Source organism: Poecilia formosa, unplaced genomic scaffold, assembly GCF_000485575.1.
Source record: "Poecilia formosa unplaced genomic scaffold, Poecilia_formosa-5.1.2 Scaffold61, whole genome shotgun sequence".
Taxonomy (NCBI): Eukaryota; Metazoa; Chordata; class Actinopteri; order Cyprinodontiformes; family Poeciliidae; genus Poecilia; species Poecilia formosa.
Genome location: NW_006800000.1, coordinates 1,509,396 through 1,522,522, shown reverse-complemented (window position 1 = coordinate 1,522,522; position 13,127 = coordinate 1,509,396). Strand labels below are relative to the sequence as shown.

Below are 13,127 nucleotides of genomic sequence, written 5' to 3'. Positions count from 1 at the left end.
AATTTCCCATGAAGCAACACATTTCTTGCTTTTTCCTCCTTGCTTTAGATTTCTCTACACCCCACACTTCACACACTAACACTACAAAATGTTGTCAACTGAATAATGACATTTACAAACCAGCTACCTTAAAGACAAAATGATGACAGTTCATAGCTGAAAACAAAGCCATAAAATCCTTGTATAATACCAAAATGAAGAAAATTTTGTATCGAAATGATGACGAGAATCTTTTTCTCACTTATTTCTTACTGTTTAGGTTTAATTTCCCTCACTGAACCATCCGCAGTTGCTTCACATGACATCAGATGAAAGAGTTGCTAAACATATTCCGCATAAATACTGATTTTCACAAGACTCTTTCTGTCATCCTCTTCATCGTTTGCACTCAGCCTTGGTTCCTCACATTCAGAGCTTCAACACAGAACACTGTGACATGCGTAGGAAATTAAGAAGATAAGGATTTCTTGAAAAATGTATGCCTCTTCATCTGTGAGCACAGCTTGAAAGCAGAATATTTGAGAAAAGTCCCATTTACGCTGAAGTTCCTTCATAAAGATGGCAAAATGTGAGGAGCTCTGCTACGTTGACATTTTGCCTCTGCCTGTTAAAGTGTTCCCTGTTTGAGCAGCTTTTAATTTAATCTATCCACTAATGTGTCTTTAATGTGAGAGTTTGTCCACATGCCTCTCTGTGCTGCCGGCACATGGAGGACTCTGTGAGAGGCATCAGGCTGAAAAAAACCCCCAAAAAAACACATTTCAAGCTCAACACAATGACAATGAAATCTAATTATGAACGTATTTGTGACTATGTGTTTTCCACCGAAGCAGTTAGGCTTTGACTGACGGCACTATAATAATGTTGTTAAAGATTCTCCCTGCAGACAAGAACAGCGTTTAATTTATAAAAGCTTTGTGCTTTATCTTTGTAGTTATTAAATGTTTACAATAGTTTTTTTGTTTTTTTTTCCATGACAAAGTCTATTCAGCTCCTGCATATGAGAAATTTTAGACTTTACATTGAAATGCACAACAAAATCCTACAGAATATTTTCATATTCTGTCAAAGTCTGCATTAAGTAAATAAAACAGTTGCCCTCATTAATGAAACAACAGGATATTTATGGAGCACAAGTGATTAGACTTTTTTTTTTTTTGCCTCCTTGCATCCAGTTTTCCCCTCAGAGCTTTTCACTCACCAGCGACAAACTCAGTCGTTGTTTATGCGGAGGCCTCTGAGAAAAAACCTCTGTGGCTTTAATTAAAAAGATTTATGCAGAAGATTCAGAGGGAAGGTACCAGAGCAGGGGAGAAAAGATGAAAGACTGCGAGGTGGAGGTGTCCCTTGATGTGTGATGAATGGGGGAAATTATGTTGGGGTTGTTGTTTTTTTTTTCCATCAGAATTGGTTTGTTTTTTAACATGCATTCAGGTTAAAAACAGACTTTTTACATCAAGTTTACATGTTATCATAGGATTCATCATTTTCTTTAGTTAACTTTTACTGGTTGTGNGGTCTCTGCACAGGGTGATGGAAATCAAATATGATTTAAAAGATCATGAATAGATGAAAAGTGATGAAAAGTTTTAGCCTTTCTGCTATACTGTTATTGTCAGCCAAGCATAACATCCTTCTAAAGGACTTATAATCACACATAATTATGCAAAATAGAAAGTCTTTAAATGCAGAGCTGATTGATTTGAGCAAAATGCTGCAGCTCTTTGCCTTTTTGACTTTCTAACACTAAGTTTGGAAGTGGCTGTTAAATTTGAGAAAAGATCAGTTAGTGATTTACTAGAAAATATAATCTCAAATGCAAAATCTTACATTTACAGGACATCATAAAAGCCAACAAGTTGTATTTAAATGTTTTTGATTTGTTAATTTTCCTCAAAAATTTCCCATGAAGCAACACATTTCTTGCTTTTTCCTCCTTGCTTTACATTTCTCTACATCCCACACTTCACACACTAACACTACAAAATGTTGTCAACTGAATAATGACATTTACAAACCAGCTACCTTAAAGACAAAATGATGACAGTTCATAGCTGAAAACAAAGCCATAAAATCCTTGTATAATACCAAAATGAAGAAAATTTTGTATCGAAATGATGACGAGAATCTTTTTCTCACTTATTTCTTACTGTTTAGGTTTAATTTCCCTCACTGAACCATCCGCAGTTGCTTCACATGACATCAGATGAAAGAGTTGTTAAACATATTCCGCATAAATACTGATTTTCACAAGACTCTTTCTGTCATCCTCTTCATCGTTTGCACTCAGCCTTGGTTCCTCACATTCAGAGCTTCAACACAGAACACTGTGACATGCGTAGGAAATTAAGAAGATAAGGATTTCTTGAAAAATGTATGCCTCTTCATTTGTGAGCACAGCTTGAAAGCAGAATATTTGAGAAAAGTCCCATTTACGCTGAAGTTCCTTCATAAAGATGGCAAAATGTGAGGAGCTCTGCTACGTTGACATTTTGCCTCTGCCTGTTAAAGTGTTCCCTGTTTGAGCAGCTTTTAATTTAATCTATCCACTAATGTGTCTTTAATGTGAGAGTTTGTCCACATGCCTCTCTGTGCTGCCGGCACATGGAGGACTCTGTGAGAGGCATCAGGCTGAAAAAAACCCCCAAAAAAACACATTTCAAGCTCAAAACAATGACAATGAAATCTAATTATGAACGTATTTGTGACTATGTGTTTTCCACCGAAGCAGTTAGGCTTTGACTGACGGCACTATAATGTTGTTAAAGATTCTCCCTGCAGACAAGAACAGCGTTTAATTTATAAAGCTTTGTGCTTTATCTTTGTAGTTATTAAATGTTTACAATAGTTTTTTTGTTTTTTTTTCCATGACAAAGTCTATTCAGCTCCTGCATATGAGAAATTTTAGACTTTACATTGAAATGCACAACAAAATCCTACAGAATATTTTCATATTCTGTCAAAGTCTGCATTAGGTAAATAAAACAGTTGCCCTCATTAATGAAACAACAGGATATTTATGGAGCACAAGTGATTAGACTTTTTTTTTTTTGCCTCCTTGCATCCAGTTTTTCCCTCAGAGCTTTTCACTCACCAGCGACAAACTCAGTCGTTGTTTATGCAGAGGCCTCTGAGAAAAAACCTCTGTGGCTTTAATTAAAAAGATTTATGCAGAAGATTCAGAGGGAAGGTACCAGAGCAGGGGAGAAAAGATGAAAGACTGCGAGGTGGAGGTGTCCCTTGATGTGTGATGAATGGGGGAAATTATGTTGGGGTTGTTGTTTTTTTTTTCCATCAGAATTGGTTTGTTTTTTAACATGCATTCAGGTTAAAAACAGACTTTTTACATCGAGTTTACATGTTATCATAGGATTCATCATTTTCTTTAGTTAACTTTTACTGGTTGTGTTGCTTTATTTGCTATGCAGTCTGGCAATGGAGTTGTACATGTTGCTATTTCTTAAACTATCTTGGTATTTAATCATGACTCTTGGTCTTAAACAAATCAGTGATTCTTGAGAATAGGGACAAAACAGGTCCAGTGGATAAAGCACCAAATTTGAATGAAATATACACAAAATATAATTTTTTCAAATATCTGACTCAACTAACCTGGGTCATGTGAGCACAACAATGTATATTTTTCTTTTTTTTGCTGAATATTTTTTTATTTTAAACATTGTAGTCGGTGGATGATGCCTGTAAAAAGCCCTTGTCCAGGAGCAGAACTCATTACATTATAATAGTTTAAAATACTTAAAGAAATACTAAAAATTATATATTGTGACAATTAAGTATAAGTAGTCATATAAATAATTATAAAAGTATCAATAAATTGAATTAAAAATAATTTTTAGATATTTTCCAACTCCGTTGAAATTTGTCCCTAGTTTTTGTAAACACCGTCAGAAATGAGAAGAATGTAAAAAAAATCAGGCATTATTAGGGGGCACCAGAACTTCTGAGGACCCCAAGACGTCGTCTTTTCTCTTCCTTTGCTAAGAGGGCTAATTAGCTCTGGTTAGCTTATGTTATTCTTTAGTTTTTTCTTGTTTTTATTCCTAAGTTGTTTGTCACAACCATGATGTGTCAACACCATAACTGACAATTTACAAAACTTTGATGAAATTTTGTGAAATAAAAGCTTAATTTTGGTAAACTGTAAAGATTTCATGGACCTGACGAGCTACAATATGGCCTCCTTCAGAATAACATCATATAAATTGAGGTAGTTTGGCTTTTTTTCAACTCCGTCAGATGTCAACTCCATCAGAGTTTTTCCGACTCTTTCAGTGGAATTGTTGTCAAATCTCACTTAAATGTGCAATTAATTCATTTTAATGTATTTTACATAAATTGCATTACTTCACATGTATCAAGTTTTTCATTTTACTCACTAGTTTACCACCTTCAGTTTTGTGTCAACTCCATCAGATGGACTTTTTGTTTTTTGTTTTAAATATTTATTTTGTTTCTTGAGAAGCATGTGTCTGTAAAATGAGTAAAAATATCACTAATAGGGTATTTTAAAAATTATTTTATATTTATTTTTGTCAGATGGTGATGACAAAGTTCTGGGTCAGGTCGATTAAAAAATTAATTTTAAAAGAAATGTTGCAACTGGGAGCCTGTACCTTAGCATCTTTACATTTCCTAAACATTATTTGTTATATTTGCATACATAAGGTTGAGAAAAATAATAATAAAAAAATATGGGAAAATTAAATCCCATTTTGTCCCTATTCTCAAGAATCACTGAAATATGTTTTGCAGATGTCAACCTGCAGTGGGAGAATGCATCCAGATATAAAAATAAACAATCCATGTCCATATGGCACAATATGTTCTGTTTCTCCTTTAAAGTGATTGTGAACTGATTCTAATTAAATGTTTTGAAGAATGAAATCCCTCTTTTTGTTAGCCTGGGATTTTGTAATTTAAAATGAACTGAAAAGGGCTTTAATAACAGCAAGCAAGCTTCTGTTTTTAAAAAGCACAAGCAGACAGAGAAAATCTGGGAAAATATGAAATGCTGAACTGAAAGCAGAGCAGGAAGAGTTAGTGTCTATTCACACCAGCCCTGCTGAATCGAACCCCACTGCGTCGGCTCAGAAAGTTTGGTTCACTTGGACAGGTGTAGAGCTGTATTCAAACTCAAAGAGGCAAACTCCAGTCTGTCAAAAAATCTGATGACTCCAAGTAAACCAAATGCAGAAAGCAAACTGTAACACAGGGAACTGTGAGTAAATGCAACTAAAAGAAATGCTTGTGTTGTTAAATAGCCTAGATAAATGTATTGTCGCCAAAAGTACACACAAATACGTGACATGTTCAGATGAAGTGGCAGTTCAGGAGAAGAAAAGGACAGTTTGTCTTTGTAAGAAGAACTAGATGCCCTTCTTGGCATTCTCAGTGCCACTACAGGCAAAGAGGGTAATATGTCATTCTAAAGGTCTAGTTTCTTTGATTAACTGTATTATGAAAGAAAGGTCAAACTGGCGGGATATAACAACCCCATTTGAACTGAGTCCCCCGATCTTACCGGGTCTTTGGTGCAAAAGCAATCTTAGTTTTCTTAGCTTTATGGTTCGCCAGGCTGCTAAACTGGTTGCTTAAGAATCATGAGCTTCTTCTCATTCTGTCTATTTCAAATAAACGTCAGAACCATCTGAAAAACCCCTTTAGAAAAAAAGATTTATTTTATCGTAGTTCTTAAGAACGGCCAAAGCATGAAAGAGACGGTGGCGTCTCTCAGGTGAAGCGTTGGTCAGTAAATATTCAGTGTGCTGCAGACGACAAAAAGCCCACGCAGTCGCAATAAAAATGTATTTACTGCCCACTTTCTGTCACACATGCTGACAAACAAAGACTCTGTTTCTGCAATTAGAGCAATCAAGAGTGAAAATGGCCATCAGATGGGAAGATAATGACACAAACGTGGCTCCGCTGGTACAGGTCAAACCACTTCTCACTGCGAAAAGAGTCTCTGGTCACTGGTTTTCAGGTTGATTTAAAGAATCTGGGAACGGAAGCTGTGCATGGGATCTAACACCAGCTGGACACGCTGAGTGTACTGATGTGATATGGCACTGACAGATGAAGATTTATTTGTTCTGACTGGGCCCGCGGAACAACCTGAAAGTTTCCAATCGAGCATTCGAAACATTTAGACTGGTTGACCGCGTATACGCTGAGAGTTCTGCTGCCAGGGGAAGGTATCTTTAATCTGAACTAAATTAAATACAATTTGGTTGATTTGGACTTAAGAAATGATTCTGAATCCATTAAAAATGTAATTGAAATAGTGGAAGTCTGACTACACAGGCACCTTTCTAACGGCCCCTACCTACATCACCAGTTTTCACACATTATGTGTCACCGCATGACTCAAAAGTGGTCTTAATTTTTCATTTGCACGGTGCCAACCATGAAATTTGATGGTGCAAAGGAGAAATGAATCAGATGAGGATTGCGTAGATGTAAATTGGCCTTGAAGGAGAGAAGGCATAAATAAATGGGATTTCTTTCAGAAAGCCACATTAGATAATAATTATTTAAAATAAAATAGGACTTGAGGCATGTTTTTCGACAAAAACACACACACACACACACACACACACACAAAAACAGTCTCTCCACTCCTGTCCTTGAAAGCTGGGAGTTCATCTTCCAAAACACAAAGTAAGAGATTTAGCTCTTCAAAGCTAAAAACGTTAATCTTGTGAATTTGCAGTGACTGTCCAAAGAGGACTCTTCTTTGTGTGCCTTTGTCAGATATGCATCCATCGTTTTGGTCAGTTCTGTGAATGCATGTTCTGTGTTTGCAATAGAGTGCTGCTGTTTCCTTAACCTCTGTACAGACGTCCCTGCATTTTTAGAGGCAGCTCCAAATGAAGCTCAGTGAAGGCAAACAAATATATCGGCGTAAAAATAACTCACATTATTGTTAATGTCAGCTTTGCAAAAAACAGTTATCTCTTTAAGAAAAGAAGTTCCCAAAAGAGGAGTTACAGAGTATTTTTTTCTCCCCTGTTTCGTATGGTGAGTGCCTAAAGACAGGTTCCTACACAATCTTAGATTCATAATAAAGTCACACACTGATACTATTCGCGTCTTATAGCAACCACAAGCCAATGGCATCAAAGCAAGCAGGGGAAACCATGGCAATAGGTTCTCAATCAGAGCAAAGAGTCAGCAGACTGCACTTGAAATGATTAGAACAGTTACGGATTTGACAGCGGGAGGCTGTAAGCTCATTAGGGCTCCAATTTGTTTGTCATTTCCAAAAAATAATTTTGTTATCAGGTACAAATGGCAAGAGCGCAACATCTGCAGTAGTAAAACTCCAGGTGGCATATACAGCACACACACACAAACACAGGCGCGCACGCGCACACACGCACTCACACACTCACACACACATCTCACTTTTCTGTAAAATGGAAGGGAGTTACCAGGTGATTTAAAGGACAAAATAAACCAAAAATCATGGAGATCTATGAATGTAATGCTGCAACTGAAATCCATGACACCTCAACTGAAATACTCCGTTTTAATTAGACATGTTAACAGAAAACCAAGACAAACATTTTTCTTGCCAGTCTACTCTAACTTACTTCATACTGATTGATTTTTCACTAAACAGTAAAAAAAGAAAAAAAAATGACTAAAATGTCCACCACTCTAACATTTTATCACTTCGATATTCCACTCATCATTCCTATTTTTTATTTTTTTTTACATCAGGACGATCACACAGATACACACAGATTCTCCTTTAGCAGATGAATGCAACGTTCCTTTTGCATGCTCTCGAGAAGGCGCTACGGTACCTGTAGGGAATCCAGTCAGAGGAGTGCTTGGAGCTCATTCTGTGTCGACTGCTGCTGCCGTCTCTGCAAGGCTGACGGCCTGCAACAACCAGCGAGAGTGGCTACGAGGTCTGAGCACGGCGATCACAGCCACAGAGCCCGCATCTCCTGTTCATCCTCTGCGCTCAGCTCTCTCTGCTCCCAGCCTGCCTCTGTTATCTCTGCTTCTCCTGCAACTGTGGAGCGGTGGATGACTTAAAAGAAAATCCACTCTGACGGCCGCACGCTTCCCTTCAGGGCTGCACGCCGAGCACATGAAATAAATTCTTCTCGTCCATGCGTATGCCTCCAGTCAATGCCTCTCCTCTTCTCCTCTTCCATTCGCTGCCTCTTCTCTTTCTCTGCACTGGCTCTCTTTCTGCGCTCTCACTCTGTAGTCTGAATCTTCCTCTGCTCCTTTCCCTTTAAATCTCCCCTCCTCCCCTCCTTTATTCCCAGTCCAAATCCAGCTCTCTGCCTGTTTGCCCCGATCAAACTCCCGTTATCTGTCTTGCAGCATCACCTGCAGCAGCAGCAGTGAAAGTGAAGACTTTTAGGGGGGGCGGGGAGCAGAGACCATCCCCTGCTTTTTTTCTTTGATAATCCTACCATGCTATTTCTGTATTGTGCCACCCACTTATTCTGGTGCTACCCTCCATCCTTCCTTTCTACAGTCTGCATCTGACTTGCATCCGATCTGTGCTGCTTAAGGCATGTGAAGCAGGGACTGGGATGTTTTCTGGGCCATAATTTATTTATTCGCAGCAAAGAGGCATTAGCATACGAGTGTGCTGACCAGTGCCAACAGCCTTTAATTCAGCACTTTCCACAGCCAGACAAAGGCACTCTGTGATAGTGCCACAGCTCACAACCTCACTCCGCACACATCTGCTTCCGCCCTCCCTCTGCCACCCCTCACTGTCTCTACACAAACACACACTCCTTACTGTGCTCTCTGGGTTATTCAGGAGTCCATCCATAGGCAGTTAAACAGAGCAGCTTCCCTGCAACGACGCTGGATTACAAGGAGTCAATTCATGTCAGATCTGTAGAGCAAGCAAGCTCATTGTGACTGTGTTCGCTGCATGTATTGATCTCTCTCTAGTCAAATTTTTTTTTTTTTTAAATCCTCAAAACAACCAGCAGCAAGATCTTTCTTACATAAATAAGCAGATGACTCCACTGATTACCGAGTTCAATTAAAAATTCCTGAAGCAAACACAAATCACCTGAAAGAGCGGAGCTATTTTTTTATACTGCAAAATTCATTTTTCCCAAGGTCAGAGCAGTGCAGATCAGGATAAGTTCACCCTGTGATGCTTAATTTGGAATCCAACCTTAGTTGTTCTTCAGTTCTTTTTATCAATGCTTTAAAACAAACATCGCTTGGTGAGTCTAGAGGTTGAGTGCCAAATGAAACCAGCAAGAAGATAAAATATCTGTGAAAGCCAGGTGAGCCCCAAACCAGAGCCAAATCCTGATGTGTTGAAGCTTCACAAATCCCAAATCCTTAAACAGGCTGCTGGGACTATCACAGAAGACTCTCTTCTGTAAAATAAGATATAATTTGCCTCATGTCTCTTTATGAGACTTACAAATCCGTTGATGGCGTTGGAAACTGGTATAAAACATAAATTGTGCATTTATTTGCCAAAAAAAAAAAAAAGACTTAAGAAATCTTGGTAAAATAACAAAACCTTTGATATTATACCATAGTGATGAAAAGCCAGTAACAGTTTTTATATTAGGTATAGCTTTCTGCCAGATGTGCCCTTATAATTTTCTCTGTTTCTTATCTGTACATGTTCCTTTGCACAGTCAGAGCAAAGTAAGGAAATGACTGATGATGCCAATGTTCATGTGTGTCTTGAAACTTATGATTCAATGCAATATTAAATAGCTATTTCTCTGTTGTTCAAGGAGCCTGGGCAGCATCAAATTAATAATAATAATAATAATAATAATAATAATAATAATAATAATAATAATAATATGCTGAACACAAATGTACTTTTATTCAAATTATAAAAACATAAAAACTAAAACCCCTTCTTGACATTAGCGCCAACATTGATTAGACATGCTGTGATTTATGATTTGTAAACTATCAAGATGAAAATACTCGTTTTTAGTTGTCTTAAAAACTACTGCTGAAATTCACTCATAGACTGTTATAAGATGTTTTTGTTTTTTACTTGTTTTGGTAAGTGGTGACATAAATGTTTTGGGGCCTTTTTTTGTTATTTTATTTTATTTTTTTCTGGCGAAAGAGCTTGTGCAGGTTTGGTTGGGTCTTACCTAAGAGGCTGCCAATCACCAACACTGGATAAAGCTACAGCCTTCTCAAAAACATAAGCAGACAGCTGAGTGATTTTTGATGTATTACAATAGGTTCTCATTAATACAAGAGCTGAAAAGGGGGATTAGATATTGCAGGGGATTACAGTTTGGTACAACATTGGCTTTTTATGCATGTTCTACAAGAGAGCTCTAAAAAATTTGAGCTTTGGGAGATGCAGATTTTAAGGTTAATGTCTGTGCATGTCTTTAGATCAAAACCACATCTGGTAATGTCAGGGAAACTGAGCAGAGGAGGTGGAACATGGTAACTAATCCAGTCAAATTTATTTATCTATGGTGTTTATCTTGGCAACTCGACTTCCTTCCTTGCAGAAAAGGTGCCATTTTTCCATGCTTTTTGCTTTTCGTCTCTGCTACAAGTTACAGTTTTTGACTGGCTTTTTGGTTAAAATAGAGGAGGTGAAGCAGAAGCATTGAAACTATAAATTCGCTCAGGACAAGCACGTTAAGAACTTTCAAATTGTGTGGCCTTAAAAGAGGCTATTTCAAATTAGATAAAAAAAAAACAAAAAACAAAGTGTTCAAGAAACAGGGCAGTATAAAAAGAAATGAGCTTGCGAAAGGTCTCATTCACTCCAGTGAGTAATCAGAATTCATCCATTTTTTATACACTACATCCTGTTAAGCATCCTCAGTCCACCACCACAGAAAGTAACAGCAACATGAGACTAGAAATTTAACTTCTTTTTTTTTTTTGCTTATTTGCAACCCTTTTAAACTCTCAAACTGTGTATTTCCGGTCAAAGTCAATGTTCAATTCATCATGCTTTCAAGAAATATCTTGTGGATCTTCAAAAAATTGAAACCAGTTTATCCTCCAGCTATTTGATTATATTTCGTACCTTTATTCCACAGACCGCTGTTTGGGAGATTAAAAAATACAAAACATGTATAACAAGTTAAAAAAAAAAACATTTATGTTTCTCTTGATATTTCTTTGCTAAATGTGAGGATGTCCCCCCTCACACTGATCTTAAAAATTCAAGTCAAGACAACGACCAAGTCACTTCAAAATTGTAATATTACTTCCAGTCAGTAGGTTGGTGAAATTGAAAGACTGCATTAGAGCTACATCTTAGAGGGGTATCGAAGATTTTGGATTGAACTGTACTTCAGAGTGGTGACTATAAATCAGATCTTCAGAGAACAGGTGTGACCGTTATCACATCACTATCTCTGAGTGACTAGAGATTGTGAATTCAGGTGTGATAAACCACAGTTAAGTTTTAACAGGCGCGGCCCGGGAGCAATCACTTTTTCACACAGTGCCGGGTAGGTCTGGATATTTTTTTCTCCCTTTTTAATAGATACCTTCATTAACAAAAAACTGCATTTTGTGCTTACTTGTGTTGTCTTTGACAAATATTTAAGTTGGTTTGATATTCTGAATCACTGAAGTGTGGTAAGCATAAAAATAATTATAAAATTAAGAGGAAACGCTGTTTTCACACCAGTGTGTATGCTGCCAACAATACGCATGTTCTTGTTACATTTGTCTGCAGTAGCTTTTGATGTAAAAACAGAAGAAGATAAAAACTTGAGCCCTTTGTTTGGAGAACCAGTATAAGCTCAGTCTTTGAAGTTTGGCTGGAGTCGTGAGAGAATTGTAAGTGGGTGGAAGACCAACTAACTTACTTAGTGACTCCCATCTTTTCTTTCTTCTCTCCCTTCTGTCCCTGGGCTAACAACCAGCATGGAACAACAAAAACGATAAGATCCTCTTGACAAATTAAATTTTTTTCCAGGCCCACAATGTGCCCCCTGTTTTCCCAGAGGCATTTTGCTGTTTGGTAACAAGAGGCCAGCGGGACCATTAATTATAATAATGGACCTGGCATAAAAGACACACTGATGTGAAAATGGATATCTGGCTTATGTCTGCCTGTCTCTGTCAGAATGATTGAAACACAGCTGCAAAGCACACAGTGTTAATAATACAACAGCCTCGCGAGTGAAACAGCAGATGTGCCAACTGATGAGGGACTTTTTCAGTGCTAATAAGTATATTTTATCCACTAAAATCAATATAAAAAAAAAACCCTGCTATGGCTACATATTCACAAGTTGCTAAAAAAACAGAAAGCTTGTTTCCAGCATTCAGAACATTTTGTTTTCCTACTTAAATATGACCATTGTTCTCTGTACTTTTGAGTGTACAAGTTGTACTTTGTAAGGATCAAGTCTATGGCTTTAAACACCATCAACCCAGGCATCCTCCAACAAAAGCTAACACAGCAAACTGTGCTCACCATCATCTGTCAGTGGATCACCAGCCTTCTGACTGATAAGCAACAGCAGGTCAAGCTGTTGAGCATCTGCTCCCGCACAAGGAGCATCAGCGCCAACGCCCCCTTGGGGTGTGTTATCTCCCCGCTGCTATTCCCCCACAAATCACTGAACCTCGGGGGACCCATTTGTGAAAATTTTAAATTGCACATATGACACCACTGTTATTGGTCTGATGAGCCTGCGTACAGGCCAGAGGGTGATGAGCTGGTCGGCTACGGAGGTCAGAACCACCTGAAGCTTAACCCACTCAAGCCTGTTGAGATGACGTACATAGAGTAGCCTAAAAGATCTAAAAAGGCAATGCCCTTGACATAAATAAATGTAAAAATGAGGAATACACATCTATCGTTTTGGAAATGGTTGCTAAGTAATTTTGAAGGCTTTGGGATTCCAGTGAACCACAGTTTGAGTAATTATTCACTAATGAAGAGAACATGGAACCTCGGAGATCCTTCCCAAGAATGTCAGACATATCACAATTACTCCAAATGTTCTTCAACAACTAAGCTGGAAGGTCACAAAAGAACCCAAAATGGCATCTGCTATTATGAAGATCCAAAGTACATCCACAAGATCAGAATGTCTGAAGAAAACTTAGTAAGGGATTGGAAACGGTACAGTAAAATT

General features: G+C 37.9%; 1 protein-coding gene across 2 annotated transcripts in view; it reads right to left on the bottom strand.

Annotated features, from left to right (window-relative positions):
- Window positions 1-13,127, bottom strand: part of LOC103139447 (tubby protein homolog) — a 44,973-nt gene that overhangs the window by 17,626 nt on the left and 14,220 nt on the right. The window contains exon 1 of one of the 2 annotated variants that reach the window (XM_007554071.2): window positions 7,833-8,405. The exons of the other annotated variant lie outside the window; for it this stretch is intronic. Coding sequence (XP_007554133.1) covers window positions 7,833-7,870 — 38 coding nt within the window. The 5' untranslated portion in view covers window positions 7,871-8,405. Of the gene's footprint in view, window positions 1-7,832; window positions 8,406-13,127 lie in introns of those variants that run through there. 2 annotated transcript variants of the gene reach the window in all.